Consider the following 18,033-nt stretch of genomic DNA (forward strand, 5'->3'; position numbering starts at 1 on the left):
CAACCACTTACCTTTCCACAGGTTGAGTTTGTTTTTACAACTATTGATCAAATTATCCTCGTAGCATACTTTATTAATACCTGCAAAAAGTGGCATGCCTAGAAACATCCTAGGAAAATTAGCAATTTTAAAGTGAAGAATTCTTGCCAAATCAATTTGTAGGGCTGGCTAAGTATTTAGAAAAAATACCTTTGACTTTCTCTAGTTTATGTTTTGACCTGATGCCTTACAGTAGTCCTCCAGAAAATTTCTGATTACTCTTGCTTCTGATCGACTAGCCACTCTGAAGAGGATGGTGTCATCTGCAAATTGGAGGTGTGTGGTATTTTCCATTCCATTTGTTGCATGTAGTTGTTTCCATATCCCATTTTCCCTGAGTTTGTTGATGCCTCTACCTAGAACTTCGGCCATGATTATGAAGAGGAAGGGGGACAAAGAATCCCCCTGCCTGAGGCCTCTTTTGGAGGCAAAGTAGCCATGTGCAACTCCATTAGAGAGCACAAAGAATTTGGCTGATGAAATGCAGCTAGAGATCCATTTGTTGTCAAATCCAAATTTTTACAGGACATCCGACAAAAAGTTTCCGTCCAACATATCATAAGCCTTGAGCACATCCAATTTTAGTATCATTCCCGCCTCCCTGGTCTTCCTTGTTGTATGAATTATCTCATGTGCAATTATGGCACCTTTAGCTATAGATCTTCTAGGGGCAAAACCACTTTGTTCCTCCAATATAATCACATTTAGTACCTTCTTGAGATGATTAACAATGACTTTAGATACTATCTTATAGACAGTGTTACAAAGAACAATCGACCTAAAATCTCCCATGTCTTAGGAGTCCTTCCTTTTTAAAATCAGAGCTAGGAAAGTGTGATTGAGTGCACCCAACACGGTGTACTTTCTCCTAGATTTCTCTACTGCAGCACATAAGTCATCCCCCACAATGTCCCAAAATGTTTACTAATCGCTTTTAACTGATAGACTTTGTAGACTTAATAATGCCATAATAAAGTTCTTATATAGTTTTTTCTTTAATATCATAAACCTTTTTGGGGATATAAAACCCTTGGAGCCATATCATGATCTACACAATAGGCTTCCAATTTCTCATTGTTAAACTCAATAGACAGCAAAGCAACTTTCGGAATACAATGGCTTACGTAGATTCGTGGGACGAATTTGCAGAACGAGCTGTTCTGCTATTTCGATCCGATCCAGTATCTGTATCCCCTACATCTTCTCTCTATGCTATTTGAGTTGGATTATATTTATTTAAGTTTAATTTTTCTCAATTCTTACTATGCAGACAAGATATGTAATGAAATACAGGCATTGCGATGGAAAATTGGTTCTTAAGGTCACTGATAATAAAGTGGTATGTTTCTAAGCCTGTTTAAATGTTGAATACAATTTTGGTTGTTTCCTTTGCAATCGCTTCAGAATAATATCCAGAGTTAAGAAGCATGAGACCCTTGGTTTCTTTTGTCGGGTCGCTGCACTTTTATAGCAGGAATTATGTGCAATGATTCTGGGGATTGTAAATGGTATACACTGTCTTCGTTCTGATAAGTATCCAATTCATCTATAATGCCATTAAGTTTTACTGGGTCTGTAACCATTTCGGGAGATCATTCATTTTGGGTGCCCTATAAGTGCCGAGAATGATCTGATCAGGATAATCGAGTGTCTCTTTGAGTGGTCTGACAGAGAGGAAGAGGTTGACAGCTGCAACCTCCACTCTTTCAGCATTCAAATAAACTGCAATCATATAACGGCTTATATATGTTTGGAGAAAGTTTCTTCATCCACATCGCTTGGTAATGAACTGGATCATGATATACACAAGATAGCCAAGGAGGTTGTAACCCTCATACCCGTGAGATTTAATCCATTAACAGAAAAAGCGCTGAAAATAAGGAGAAGAAACTTGGGAAGACGCAGGTCCATATGCACACGAGTCCGTGACACAACATAATTGCTAACCTAAGGATGCTTTAAAATTGAAGAGGAACACTATAAAATTGCCAGGGGAACAAACGTTAAAACAAAGCACTGAACTTGCACATTAAACCGAACAGCTAGATTCAGTAAGAAAGGAAACACCGCTTAATAAATCTTTGGGATTGCAGAAATTCATGTTGATCCTTATTCCAACCACAAAGAAGCGACCTTTATCAACAGGGATATGCTTCGTGTTGGTCATGAATGTAGGGTTATATTTCGGTGGCAGAGGTTCATCTTAAACTTCATTATTATTTATAGGGGACTGTAGGAGCAAAGCAGTGCCTAGAGATTGGGCCGTCTCATTCTGGTCTAAGCTAACCTATGCAATTTAGTAATGAAGAATTCTGAAAAAAAAGCGTGTCCTCCTGTTGAAAATGGATGCCCATAAGATTGAAAGCCTTGCCATTTTATAAGCTAGACTTTCAACGAGGATATTGCATTTTGCCTTGTTCTTGCCATCCCCGAATCGGACAGTAGATAATCTTCCAAGAAATTGAATGGCAGGTCTCTTGCCTTGTTATCTGATCGAATATTAAAGGCTATGGCCTCCGATAGCCATTTCGGTACAGTATCATCTCGACATATTAATCTGGCCAGAAATTTTTCATGGAGAGCTTTGGCTTTTCTCTTCTGTCTTGCCCTAACTTCACGCTTTGATGGTCAATGGAGAATGTCATTAATCATGCGATCAAAGTTTCATCTCAGGAATTGACTGCAAGCACTTTCTGCGATCAGTCTGAAATGGAGTTTTGCATTTTTCTTTTCTTTTGTAACAATTGTATTTTTCATTCCTTCAAGGAGTACTTCAAGAGGGTTAGCAGAAGCACAGCTTGATTCAGACACTTTCTTTGAAGCATCAATTCTTTAGAAGACTCATGTGATGGGAAGAAAGCCATGGTCAGGATCCCCACACAAAACCAGATCAATCAGAGCTTAAAACTAAGCTAGCTTGAAATTGCAAAGTGTTAATAGATTCTGAGTGCCAGATATAGTTGTAAATGACAAAGTGGCAAGATACAGTGCAGCTAATATGCCAACATAATTCTCCATTACACCTGATTCCTGAAGAGACATTTCTTTTGAGAATGAGGATAGGATTCAAACTTGATGAAATCATCGATACATCCTTCAAATCATAGATTGGGGCTACAACAGCTCATCAAAAATAAGGAGTGGGGTGGGAATCTGCATGTGTCAAGAAACTGCACATAATATACAAAGTCCCTTAAATCATCGAATTGCTGGACATCTTCACTTATACAAATCAGATACCTTGGTGGTTTCGACATAAACCCATATCTTGGTCATCTAAAAAACCTGCCAAGGTCATTTAGCCTCATTCAGAGTTTTTATAGGTCTCTAGACTTCCCATTTTACAGGCCCACAAAGTTGAAAAAGGAATCTCCTTTGACTTTTAGCTTCTCTATACCTCATCTAATAGCTATCTGCAGGCCATGCAAAAAAATCTGTTGCTTGAACTTTGTCCCATTAGATACCTCATACCTGCCATATAGAAACAATGAATTTTTCCTCCTTTATCCTAATAACCCAACCATAGCTGCCAATCCTTGGGTTCCTTTAGGCACCCTGGGAAAACTATGCCTGAAGCAATCCTGCTCAGGGTGTTGCCATTTCACTACCACCCACAAAGGACAGCTTCCACTAACCGCATAAGCAGGGATGCAGTTTATTTTTTTAGTTGCATCAATAATGATGTTTTTGTTGATTTTAGATCAGATTAATAGCAATTGGACAAATTAACAATATGAACACTGAACACACCAAGATACCCTGGGAAAACCCTCCCACTCGAGGGAGAAAAACCCAGCAATTATGTCTCTATTATATTGAATCAACTCAGTTACAATGAGGCCCAATGATGAGGCCAATAACAATCTTGATCTGTACGAGATATCAATCTGCTATATGCAGATACAAACTGCTGGAGATATCCCGATCCTTAGAAGTCTGATCTGCTGTGTATCTATTTGGTCTGCCCTCAATGGTATTCACTCTGCCTGTATCAGTCAACCTGCTCTTCAATGGTGACGATCTGCACTTCACTGTTTTATTGGTCTGCTCTTCACTAATACTCTATCTTCATATAATGAACTGCTCTTCCAACTATGTTAGATCTGCTCAGTATGACTTTCAATTGATTCGCTCTGCTATTATTAATCTGCCCCTTGAATTCGGACTGCTCTGTAATGAATTCGGATTGCTCCTTGAATTCAGACTGATCTGCTATTTCTTCTTTAATTCACTGAATGAATATGTCAATGACTGAAATCTCACCTCATATATATATGAGAGGGGCAGCCTTTCACCAAGGGTTGGCCCTCTACATAGGGTGGTGAGTCGGCCCTCTTAGACTCAATTATTTTTTATATTTAATTTTCTCTTTGAATTTGCTAGGTCGGCCTCACAAGGATTCCGACCTAGCTACAAACATCAACACTCCCTCTTAGCTAGGGAGGAGTCCTTCTCAATATCTGAGTCACATCGTGACGTCCACCCTGGCTACTCCCAGAGGGTGGGTCCATCATGGCTACTCCCATGAATGGAAATGCAAAAGAACACAAGTGCCCATCACGGAGTCACTCAACGTGATGTTGTCATCTCATCATGACGTTCACCATGGCTACTCCTAGAGGGTGAATGAACACAAGTGCTAAGTCATGGAGTCTCTCACATGACATCCACCATAGCTACTCCCAGAGGGTGGATCCACCATGGCTACTCCCAGAGGGTGGAACAAGGGCTTTCACTTCAAACTTATCTCCCACAAAGAAGAATGCATTAACAAGGGCTTGCACCTCAAACTTCTCCCTCACAGAGAAGAATGCATTAACAAGGGCTTGCACCTCAAACTTCTCCCTCACAGAGAAGAATGCATTAACAAGATCTTCATGATGATGTAGCTCCCTTTGAAACTGATATCAACCTTACGACCTCCTCGTCCAAGGTTGTATCTGATGAAATGTCAGACTCCCTCTGAATCCGATATCAACCTTTTGACCTCCTCGCCCAAGGTTGCCTCTGATGAAATGTTAGACTCCCTTTGAATGTTAATTCCTCCTCTTCGAAGAAATTGATTGCAATGATAACCTGAATAGGTTCTTCCTCTTCGAGTGATGTCTCCAGTTATGTATCACCAACTCAGCAAGCCGTGTTTCTAGACTTTAGCCTGCGATGCATCCTTACAGGATGCCTCAAGCTCTTCCTTCCTTGAATTCCTTAAGCCATCTCAGATAATTAATTCATCATTCATTTGCTTCTTGATCCAACCTTTGTTGATTCTGAAATATCTTTCTTTCATCTTTACTGCTTTCAGAAGTGCTAATCTCAGCACAAAAAAAACAATCTGCTCAACTCAGATATCTCAGACACATTATGCAGCCAGCATATTCAATATAAACCCAGGCCTCTCAAGGCACCATCACAATCCATGCACATAGAGAATGAAATCGATGTGACCAACCAATCACATTCGAGTTGCAGTTCTCGTTTCATTTCTGAGACACTCTCAAAAACTAGCATGAAGCAACTCGCAATGACTCTTTATTGTGATGTAGCATGGATGCTTGCGAATCACAACAATACTCACATGAAAATGAAGATACTAACAGTACTAATATGAAAGTGAAGGTAATATCTAGAAGGATATGCATGGGCTGTGCGAATCACAAGTGTAAGCCCAAAGCCAATAAGCATGTTAGACATTGGCCCTGCATACCAACCAGCTTCCTGACAGTGAATGTCTTTAGAAGGGGTAGAAACTCTGATGGAAGCCCACATATATCTCATCCCCATACACAAAATAACAATGCTCAAACTCCAAGTGAAGACTCAGCAGGTTCACGAATGCATTTGCAGCTCCAAGCAGTGGCAACAGCTGATGAAGTCTCACAGCTGGCAATGGAAGTGCTAGGTATTCATATGATGCATAAGAGTTGAATCCACATAAGGTGAGATTTCACCATGACCAGCAACATCGTCCACAAAACCATGCTATAGTGATTTCCTCACTGCTAGCGGCCATCATGAATCCCAAACACCAAACATTGAACTTGTGCCAATATTACAGCTCATGCTACCAAGACTATATCCGTGCAAGAGTGGAGCCGTGCTTTGGAGAATACTCATTCTTTAGAAGTTGCGCCACAAAATCCTTATGCCCATCAATGGTGAAAAGTCAAATATTCTGAAAGCTGCGCTAAACCCGTTCCCTTGCATACAGCAGGAAGGATCGATGCAAAGATATAATGCCCACGCAAGGAATTTGGATGCAAAAACATTCGATAGCTTGCAGACGTGTACAACATTCGCCCAAAATAGATTCTCCCAGAACGTAAATACTTTATCCCGCCAGAAATATAATTTGAATGGCTACAATTCTTATGCATGGCGATAATTATTGTTCCGCAGTTAGAAATAACAACAACCCAAACAGCTCCTGTAAACCCTGCACTCCCGTGGCTTCTCTTCTGTTTGCTCTCTGCCGTTACCCAGGGAAGGAAACTTACAAATCTGATCAAATTTCGGAACCTGTCTCTGATACCATCTTGATTTTAGATCAGATTAATAGCAATTAGACAAATTAACAATATGAACACTGAACACACCAAGATACCCTGGGAAAACCCTCCTACTCAAGGGAGAAAAACCCAGCAATTATGTCTCTATTATAATGAATCAACTCAGTTACAATGAGGCCCAATGATGAGGCCAATAACAATCTTGATCTGTATGAGATATCAATATGCTATATGCAGATACGAACTGCTGGAGATATCCCAATCCTTAGGAGTCCGATCTGCTGTGTATCCATTTGGTCTGCCCTCAATGGTATTCACTCTGCCTGTATCAGTCAACCTGCTCTTCAATGGTGACGATCTGCACTTCACTGTTTTATTGATCTGCTCTTCATAATACTCTATCTTCATATAACGAACTGCTGTCTTCCAACTATGTTCAATCTGCTCAGTATGACTTTTAATTGATTCGCTCTGCTATTATTATTAATCTGCCCCTTGAATTCGGACTGCTCTGTAATGAATTCAGATTGCTCTTTGAATTCGGACTGATCTGCTATTTCTTCTTTAATTCACTGAATGAATATGTCAATGACTGAAATCTCACCTCATATATATATGAGAGGGGCAGCCTTTCACCAAGGGTCGGCCCTCTACATGGGGTGGTGAGTCGGCCCTCTCAGACTCAATTATATTTTATATTTAATTTTCTCTTTTGAATTTGCTAGGTCAGCCTTAGAAGGATTTCGACCTAGCTACAAACATCAACAGTTTTTAACTTTGACTTTGTTTAGTGTTAAATTGGTTGGAATAGCCTTAGATTCTCAAGTCTTGGGTTTTTAGTTTTTAAGGCACCTACAATGGAAGGCTATGGCTGAAGATAGATAATATAGTGGTCTACTCAAATTTTTTCATATATTTATCCAGGCACTGAATATGTTCATCCACCTACAAATCACCCTATTAGTAGTTGGATTGAAATGTGATCTGATTTTAACAAGAATAGAAAAGCCAGTTTGTACAGCACATAATAAACAGTTAGGACAACATAAATGAATATTTATAGCTCTTCAGTAATAACGTCCTATGAAATACAGATTATCACAATGATTTGCAAATTGCCAGTTCTATTGATGGATTCGTGTTGAACTTTGCATCATAGTTTTCAAACTTGGTGAGTTCTCACCTGACTAGCAAGAAGTTGTGAGTTTTTATGCCTGGCAAGTAACTCGCAAGACACTTTGCACCAATTCCTGCAGGAAACTTATGAATTTCTGAGCAAGACTTGCTTGAAACTCATGAGTTCTCTTTGCAGCCTTGGCCACCAGAAAAAAAATGGAGACTCTTGAAAAAAAATGGAGACTCTTGATAAAATCCTTTTTTTTTGTCATTTTTGTCTTCTGCATTTAGGTTATCAGCAGTGCGAATTAACTGTTGACTGATTGATGGATTTATGGATGGTTGGTTAAAACTTCAAGTGATAAAATTATGAAATTGCATGCCCCATGAAGGTGGCTGTGGTCTCAAATGCCTTAATTGGGACATGGTGTAATGTACCCTATTGGGATATTCCTATATTTTGCCCTATAATCACCAAAGGAGATATAAAGTATATTAAGGAAATGTAAATTGCCAACTTCGAGTCTTGATTTAGAGCCAAATACTTGAAGATGTATAAGTCTGCTGACTATGTTTTATTGATTCTGAAACTGAACGTTTCTTCCTTGATCAATTGCCTTCTTGCTCTCCTTTGATTTGTCTTTTCTTGATTACATTACCCTCCATCTTCTTCTTTGAATTTTTTTATGTATTTAATATATCCTCCCCTTATTAATTCTGCCTCTTACATTCATATGCAGTTCTGGACTATTTTCCTTAGTGGACACACCTGATCACAGAGGAGGCAACTCTTGTTAGAAACATGCCTTTTCTGAAGTCCAACTCAGATCTGCCAGTTTCTTATCTTCTCCTGTACCCTTCCCTCCCCTCCAAGAGATTTCATTCCTCTTATCTCTTTCTTTGGGCAGGGTCATATCTCTTCAAACGGTCCCCTTTTTCTTAGCAAAAGTCTCAAACTTTCAGAACTGAGCATTGCCTTAACAAGTCCCAGTCGGCTGCCTTAGGAAATTATTATTGAATATTGTTCTTAATCAGGTCGGCCCTTGGTTAGAATCAGTTTGAGTCAGCCCTCTCTTTAATAGTCACAGTTGAATATAACTATTGCTTACTTGGGTTGGCCATCTCTTAGCCAAATTTATTCATTTCTACTGTGGGTTGGCCATCTCTTATAAATCCAATAGACTAGGGTTTTTACTATTTAAGGTTGTGACCTAGAATTCGGGCGGGGCATGACAGTCCGGCCTTTTTGAGATTGCTTGTCCTCAAGCAATGATCATGGAGAGAGTGTTCAAGATGACCCCCACAATTCAACTTCCAATGCGCTATTCTGGTATTATTCCAAGTTGTAAATTTGGAACAGTATATATTTTTGCCCTTGATTTGAAGTGACCTATTCGACCATAAGCCAAGGATTGGTGATTAGTAATTTTAAGACACGTTTTCTTTCATTTTTGGAGAGAAGGAACATAGTCACCTTGTAATGGCATTAATCATAGGTATCTTTTTGAGTCAAGTAAAAGCAAGTTTTCCACATATTAAGATGAGGATTGGAAGTATGACACACATCTATGACCTTAATGGTGATGTTTTTAAAATAAATTCATACCTTTTGGTTCACTCTTAGTTATTCTCATATTCTAGATCAACCAAAAATAGAAATCTAATGATGATAGGATTATGTTTACATTTACAATAATCATTGGGGTAGACATACTGGAAACACATCAGGTATTAACCAAACACGGAGCATACACATAAAGACAAAGCATACACATGAATATATGTAGACACAGAGCATACACGCAAACACACGTATTGTTAGATCCCTCCTTATTGACTATAATGCATCCATTGATTTATTTTTACATTGCAGGTTGGCAGGATCAAGAAGAAAGAAAGAAGTATCTAGATCTACAAAGGGCAAGTGCATAGAAGGGTTTGTTAGGAGATAGGAAGGGGGCCTAACCTTGTCTTACTACTCCCATGAGCTGGGAAGGGGGCCTAACCCTGCCTTGCTGTTTATAAGTCACTTAGAGCTAGAAAGAGGGCCTAACTCCACCTTTTTGCTCCCATGAACTAGGAAGGGGGCCTAACCTCACCTTGCTCCTCATAAGCCACTTAGAGCCAAAAAGACGACGTAACCCCACCTTTTTGCTCCTATGAGCTGGGAAGGGGGCCTAATCCCACCTTGTTGCTCATAAGCCACTTAGAGCCAGAAAGAGGGCCTAACCCCACCTTTCTACTCCCATGAGCCAGGAAGGGGCCTAACCCCACCTTGCCTCTTATAATCCACTTAATGCTAGAAAGATGGCCTAACCCCACCTTTCGGCTCCCATGAGTGGGGAAGGGGGCCTATCCCCTTCTTGCTGCTCATAAGCCACTTAGAGCTAGAAAGAGGCCTAACCCCACCCTTTTTCTCCCATGAGCCAAGAGGGGGCCTATTCCCACCTTGCTGCAGATAAGCCACTTAGAGCCAGAAAGAGGGCCTAACCCCACCCTTTTGCTTCCATGAGCTGGGAAGGGGGCCTATCCCCACCTTGCCGCTTATAAGCCACTTAGAGCCAGAAAGAGGGCTTAACCAATTTTCTGATCCGATGAAGGTCCACAATTTGTTGACCATTTGTTCGCTCATTTTGGATTTACCCCAGACTTTGCCCTAGTATTCGATCAAAATAAGGTTTGGAGGAGGAAGAATGATAGGTCCGCATGAACCCATCCCTGTACTAAGCCCAAGAGTAGACACTCACCCTCTTGGTCCTAGTGGCAACCACATTGGACATCCACTAAGGGTGGTCTTGTTGTGACCTTTTCACACATCGCCCCATTGCAAATGGAGACCCCCTCATTTTTGCTCACCTGATCGTTTGCTTTAGGTTTCTTGGTAGTGTCATTGTAAATTTCCCAATTTCAAGTGTTGAAAGGTAATGAAAATAAAACTAAGTCTCTCCAAGTTTAGAACGTTGTCATTTTTAGGGTTTCTGTCTTGTTAGTTTTGAAAGAAAAGGCTTGTGTTGAAAAGATAATCTTTCAAAGATTAATGCTATGAGATTTCCACAATCCATGCTATAACTTTCTTAATTTTTTCTGGATTTGATTGTGTATGCAGTTTTTTGTCATCAACGTTTCAAATCACACTCCGTGAATCTTTCAAAGAGCTTACCAATGAAATTTGAGTGTTTTCAGAGAACTTTCTATTTTTAGAAAGTTTCACTGTGGCCTCATTTGGTCTAATTTCACATTTTGACAAAACTTTATCTTTCAAAGGGCCTACTAGTGAAATTTGAGTGTTTATTTTAGAAAGTTTCACTGTGGCCCCGTTTGACCTAATTTCGTGTTTGGACAAAACTTTCTATTTTTATAAACAATTGATTGTTGACTATAAGTGGAGCAGATATCTAGATTCAAGTCTAGAAGAACAAAGATGAAATGCAGAGCATAAAAAGTCAATGCAAAAGGAAAAATCCTCCTCCAAGCCAAAAGTGCACCCAGGAGTGGAAATTCTCGTTGAAGGAGAAATTTGGTGAAAAGGAGAAATCCTCCTCTAGGCCAAAAGTGTGCCCAAGAGTGGAAATTCTTATCGAAGGAGGACTTGGGCGAAAAGGAAAAATCCTCCTCCAGCCTACAAATGCGCCCAAGAGTGGAAAATTGTCTCTGAGGAGGAATTTTCTGCGAGGAAAAATCCTTCTCCCTAGCAAAAGTGCACCCAACGAAGAAATAAAACATGGGACATAATATAATTAATATTTTAATGCGTTTTTAATAATTTTAGGGTGTGGGGTCCACACAAAAAAAATAAATTATTTTTTGAATAAAAATAGCTAACCCTAAATGTAACTAGTTTTTTTCCCCTTTTATCGACCAATAAGACAAAGAGGTGCGAGGCAAAATTGCCTATAAAAGTAAATTGGTAAATCATTTTAAACTCACAACTTGGGAATTCATAGCCAGAAGAGTAGGTGCAATTTTGAGAAGGAGAATTTGGGGCGAATTGATTGAGGTGTCTTTTCTTCATTATTTTTTATCTTGGAATTCTTTCCTGGCAAAGTTATTTATCTATTTATTTATTTTTAGAGTTTGGAATTCCAGGTATGCAGTCATTCCAGCCAAAATCACATTATGGGCTTGTTCATTTTTTCCTTGCAGTCAAGAATTTTGAATTTATATTTTATTAATCCTAGCGATGAAAGATTAGACTATAGGATGGATTAATAAAATTAGACTATAGGATGGATTAATAAAATTTCCAAGTTTAAAAAGAAATGATTTTAACATTATTTATCCTTGGAATTCTAGGAAGTTGAATGGCAAAAGTCAAGGTCGCAATTGGGTCCAGACAGGCGTTGATCAAGAAAGAAATCTGATTTCTTTCTGAATCCAAAATCCAATCGAAGTGTGAAAATATTGGCAACATCAACTTTGGGACGTTCAACTTAGAACATTTCAAGTGAAGGATGTTTGGGTATGATGGCATAGTTCCTTCAGCAGTGGCGTCAACAATAGTCTGGAGTGGAATAGTCCATGTAGTAGGATTCCCTCCTTCCATCTAGCATCCAAAATTGATTGTTGAATGTGCGAAACACTACAATCTAGAGAGAAGAACGATCTCAGCTCCTGATGGCAAGTTGCTAGCTAATCTCACTCTAGGAGCAATCTCAGAGGCATTTGGAATCACCACATACTGCTCTATGGAGTATAAGAATAATGTGCAGCTACTACGTAGGAGTAGATGAATGTGCAGCTACTGTCAATCACAAGTTGATGGAGAAGTCTAAGCCTCATCATTCTAAATTGCCAAAACAACTCATCGGAATGGACTTTAGGTAGGAATACAATGATCTAGTGGTCTTGATGAACACACTCATGGGAAGTCAACATGCCTATGCCTATGAACCATGGATGTTCTTCTACATTGTAGAAGTGATACAAGGAATCAAAGTTATACATTGGTCCATATTGATAACCGACAACTTGGATGAACAACTAAGGAACTTGGAACAAATTCGTTCTTTCTACATGAGTTCATACTCAGTCTACTTGATCGCCAAAATTCAGAAATATGATGGACTCATATGCTAGGGATTGATTGGACTAGGTGAAGGAAAGTTCAAAGTATATGAATGCTTTTTTTCCTAAGTTACAATTGACCAACATTATTACAGGAGAGTGAATGATGCATTTTCGATGCATATTGTTCGGAGTCTGCAAGGAGATTTTCATAGGAGGTTATCCTCGGAGGCTAGAAAATTTCCAAGTTCACCTATATCAGAGTCCAAGTGTTTGATGGCAATCCTCTTTGGTTACCAAGATACCCAACCGATAAAATAATCCTAATGGAGGTAACAAGACCTTTGACAATATGTGACAAAATTCAAAAGAAGAAAAAGCAAGGATTACAATTTCCCTTCATCATGGGAGATGCATATGAAGTTTGTCCATCACTTTCAGCAGTCAAGTAGTTAGTTGAGGAGTTCTAGTTCCACAAACTCACCACATACATAGCAAGGGCAAACTTTGATATATATAACAAGATCAGGAATGCGGATGGATGGGGGCGTTGGCATAGAGCACACATGGAAGATTATTGGGCAAATGCTGGAGATGATTTTGAGATTAGAAAAAGAATGCTTTCTAGACTATCGCTGAAGCTAGTCCGATTATGTGAACTCTTTCCAGTGCCTAATCAGTTAGGAGAAGATGAAAATAGAGTGCACCCAAACTTTGATATGGGAAATAACAAGCCATTTTTTCCACCAAATTGGACCGATCTAGAGATATCCAATCTTGACGCCTTGACAAGACCAATGACTAAAAGAACCAAGATGTGGATTGAAAGGCAGGTTAGCAGATTCCAAGCCCAAGGTACTGTTGTGACCTTTTCACACATCGCCCCATTGCAAACGGGGACCCCCTCTTTGCTACTTTCTATGTTGGCTAGTGTAGGGTTTTGGCAGCATATTGGGCAATTTTGAGTTCCCGTGCCCGAGTCTTGGAATTTTGATCATGCCTAATTGTCGTTTAGGGTTTTAAAGTTATTGGATCAAGTGCGTAAAAGTTGAGAGTTTAAATGATCCTAATTTTGTCTAAGTGTAGATCTTTTGAGCGTGAGTGTGTTTTTGAATGTCCTCGTTGGTGATATTTAAGTGCCTAGGTGTTTTGGACCTTTAGGAGTTGTTTCTTCGCTCTTGTGAGGTTATTCAAGTTGATTTTGCACTTTATCCCGGTAGGTTTCTTTGTGTTTCGCTCAAATTTTGGTAAAATTGTCTAAGTCCTGATGCGTTTTATTGAAAATTCTTAGTGTCCAGGTGATTTTGAGTGGTTAAATGATCCAATTCTTGATGAAAATCCATGTTCTAAGGGTCAAAATGTCAAATTTCCTAATGGGAGGTGCTTTTCTTCCCACTTTTCTGATGACCCATAATTTTCCCCCACTCAAAATCTTGATGGGAGAAGAATTTGCATTGGATTTTCGATGGACCTCTTTTTTCCCCCATTCAGATTCCTGATGCAGGGCGATTTTCCACCAGGATGACATAAATTTAACTAAGTGTTGGGAAATCCTCCCGATGACCCACATTTTTGCACCAGGACTGCGGATGACTTCAATGCGGATAAAATTCATGTTTTTGATGATGATCGATTTTCCACCAGGTCTAGTAATGATCAAATTTTAAGGATTTCAATGCGGATAATCATTCTTGACATGAGGTGAATTTCCACCAGTGGCTGTTTTGACAAAATTTGATCTGGAAAGTTGTCCAAATGGGTTGATTTTCCCCAAAAGTGATTTTTGAGCTTGTTATCACAGAAGCTTGCACCCTTGCTGAGCGATCAACTCAACAACCTCGTGAAACATGGAAACAAACTTGAAGTGTGGGACCTTGCACAAGGGGGTTGAATCTTTGGAGAAGGCCGGCTTCCTTCTCAATCCAAGTGCAGGTGTTGAACCAACTCAACACTTCAAATCTTACTTCTAAACCTATCCTAACAGCTTGCAGAGGAAAAGGGAAGAGAGAAATGCTTAAAATGAAAGGAGGTGATGCACCAAGTTAAGAGATGTTTCTCTCCCCACCCGAAATGGCACAAAGAATCAACTGAAATACCCAAGAGATGCACAAACTTCAGTTGCATGAATGACCTTAACGCACGTATGGAGGTTAGGACATATTGAATGTCATGAGGGGAGAAGGCTTCCCACAAGTCACACTTAGAAACAGGTTAACACAACATCTATGTGAAAGAAAGCCACAAACATACACTTGCAATGAAGGTAAGAACACATACACAACATGCATAAGTTGAAGTAAGGCAAGAATGATGATTTCAATTCATTATAAGGCCAATGGCCAAACTTACAGTTGCAAAAATGCAAGATAAATACAAGTCTTTAAGAGAAGTGAAAGAGCATAGAGTAGCTCAAGCCAGCAGGGAGAGAACCCTTTACAATGAGGCATAACAACCTTATATAGAAAACTGGTTGCATAGGAGAGACCATTGGTCAAGGGAGAGAAGCCTTGACCCTTGTGTGTGCAAGGAAATGTCAGTTAGGGAATGCAGGGAAGTGCATGCACCTGACATTGTGTACATGCAAGCAACCTGTCCATACCATAAAAATGCAATCCCAAGAAGAAAGGTACTTCTAGAAGGTGGATTGACTGACATTCCAAAGTCAAAGCATGCGTGCATGACATAGGTAACCACAAATAAGCATGGCCCTGTACTTCTCTTGATGGAAATCCTACAAAAATCATTAAATGCGGGCCTGTAGCTCCACAAAAGGTGTACAAGTCGCAAGAGTTGTTGGAGCATTAAGAGCCTTAAGTGTTGATCACGCCATCTGGAAGTATTGCAAGCCAGAAGGAAGTTGGGAAGACTTCGGAAACATAGGTTACCGAAGTTGGGAAGACTAGGTTTGGGATTTCGGGATTCCGGGATTCTGGAGTTTCGGGGTTAAGGACCTAGGAACTTGGGAACCTGGGGGTTTCGGAGTTCAGGATTGAGGACTTAGGAACTTGGGAACCTGGGGGTTTCGGGATTGAGGACTTGGGAACTTGGGGGTTCTGGAGTTGAGGAAGAGAAGACTTAGGAACTTGGGAACCTGGGGGTTCCAGAGTTGAGGAAGTTGGGAACCTCGGGGTTCCAAAGTTCCGGCAAGACAACACTTCATACTTCATGATTCCATTGTTTTCTCTTTGATCAACTGAGGCAGCACTGGTCCATAGAACATCTCTCTGATCGGTTCTCACTGATGGACCAAGGGTGTCATAAAATGACAACATTTTTGGCGACCTTTGCGGGATGCTTGCTTGCTAAGCATGAAGTCTAGAAGCCTTGAGCATCCATTGGGCACCGAGTCATTGAAATGACCCAAAACATGTGTGCGCCATCACTGGGAGGGAAACTGGAAACTAGAACGCACACCCTCTTAAGGAGAATGCAGCAGGTGCACAATCACTTATGAATGCAAAAGAACTTCTATTCTAATATTTACATAGTCATCAACACCCTCTTTAGAAGCAGGGCTTGAGATAAATCCCATTCACTAGGATTGGAAGAACTTTGCCATCAAGCTTGGAGAGATGAAATGCATTGGCCTCCTTGCAACTAGTGATGACATATGGACCACTCGAGATAGCATCAAATTTGGAGTGTTGCCAACTTTGGCTCTGTCTGCATCCCACTTTAGAACTAGATCTCCCTCTTTGAAGACCCTATTAGTAGCCTTTTTGTCAAAAACTCTCTTGACCTGTTTTTGATGGGTCTCAAGCGCATGAGCCTGACCTCTAACCTCCTCCAGCTCCATTAGCTCAGCTAGCCTTACTGTCATGGCATCATTCTCTATCAATTCCAGCTGATGTGCTAGTTCAAGCGAGGGTAACTCTAGGGAAGTTGGGAGTCTTGCTTCTTTCCCATATACCAGCATGAAAGGGGAGTTACTAATCGCCCTCTTGGGTGTGATCCTGTCAGCCCATAAGGCTGTCCTCAACTTAGCATGCCACGACCTCTGGTTGTCTTCAATCGTCCTTTTGATTATCCCGATGAGGTTCTTGTTGGAAGATTCAGCTAAGCCATTACCTTGAGGGTAATAATTGGATGACATCTTCAAGTATACACCATGCTTAACTGCCCAAGAACTGATTTGGGTTCCAACAAATGCCTTGGCATTATTTGATATGATGGTGGAGGGGACACCGAATCTTGTCACAATTCCATCAAGGAATTCCAATACTGAGGCCTCAATGGCATCCCTTAATGCAATTGCCTCTGTCCACTTAGTGAAGTAGTCTGTTGCGGCCAAGATCCACTTGTGGCCAGCACTAGAAGGTGGATTTATCATGCCAATGAAGTCTAAACCCCATTGTCCGAATGGTTGATCTGCTAGGATGGGGTGAAGAGGTTGGGCAGCTAGTCTTTGCTTTCCAGAGAAGAAAGCACATTTCTTGCAATTCTTCACCCATCTATGTGAGTCATTGACTAATGATGGCCAGTAATAACCAACCCTCATTATTTTGATAGCTGTAGTCCTTGCCAAAGAAACGGGACTCGGACTCGGCTCGGATTCGGCTCGGCCGAATCGGACTCGGACTCGGACTCGGGACTCGGACTCAGACTCAGCTGGACTCGGGAAAGTGAAAATCTCAAGAAATTTAGAGATTTTTAAAGATTTAAAACTTGTTTCAAGCACCCTTTATTGAATACACCTTAAAGACACAATAACATCATCAAAATCGGCTCATTTGATTACATACGCAAGTATACATCAATCACATAAGCATAAACGCAAATTGTAGCTGAAGGAAATAACAAACATAGATATATAAATATTGTCAAATGTATACAATATTACAAAACTCATGGAATAAAAAATCCATGTCATCATATGATCATCATCAGATGTTTCATACAAATACCAAAGGTAAATACAACTACAAGCCTATGGCTCAGAGGAGCTAGCACGGCTGCACCCTTCGGCCCCAGCCCCCTGTGAAGGCATCTAAGGTAGGTCCTGGATGATTCGACAGCCATAGCCGCTCCTCGTGACACCATGCCCTGCTCACCAACATCAAAAACATCCATGTCACTATCTGCCTCTAAATCTCCTATATGTGCTCGTGCTCTTCGCTCCTCCTTTGCCATGGCTACAGTCTTAGGCTCTATATCTACCTGGTCGATCCAATCAGTGTCAGACTTGGAGGTTAAATTTTCCCTACTTCTATCGACGCAGTTTCCCCCCATATTTTTCGACGGGGGTTTGGGGGTAAGGTGGGGTCAAGGGGCATCGCTTTTTGGGTCAAGGTGGGATCAAGGTGGGGTCCGGGTTTGAGGACTTAGGAACTTGGGAACCTGGGGGTTTGGGAGTTCCGGGATTGAGGAC

The 18,033-nt window shown here is 40.5% G+C and overlaps 1 protein-coding gene across 2 annotated transcripts in view; it reads left to right on the plus strand.

Annotated features, from left to right (window-relative positions):
• Nucleotides 1–1,056: 1,056 nt before the first annotated feature.
• LOC131039014 (signal recognition particle 9 kDa protein) overlaps nt 1,057–18,033 on the plus strand; it is a 47,478-nt gene continuing 30,501 nt past the window's right edge. Inside the window, exons 1-2 of one of the 2 annotated variants that reach the window (XM_057971659.2) lie at nt 1,057–1,220; nt 1,310–1,378. In XM_057971659.2, the coding sequence (XP_057827642.2) occupies nt 1,083–1,220; nt 1,310–1,378 (207 nt within the window). In that variant the 5' untranslated portion in view covers nt 1,057–1,082. Of the gene's footprint in view, nt 1,227–1,309; nt 1,379–18,033 lie in introns of both variants that reach the window. The other variant, XM_057971650.2, reaches the window with a different exon arrangement.

The sequence above is a fragment of the Cryptomeria japonica genome, chromosome 6 (assembly GCF_030272615.1).
Source record: "Cryptomeria japonica chromosome 6, Sugi_1.0, whole genome shotgun sequence".
Taxonomy (NCBI): domain Eukaryota; kingdom Viridiplantae; phylum Streptophyta; class Pinopsida; order Cupressales; family Cupressaceae; genus Cryptomeria; species Cryptomeria japonica.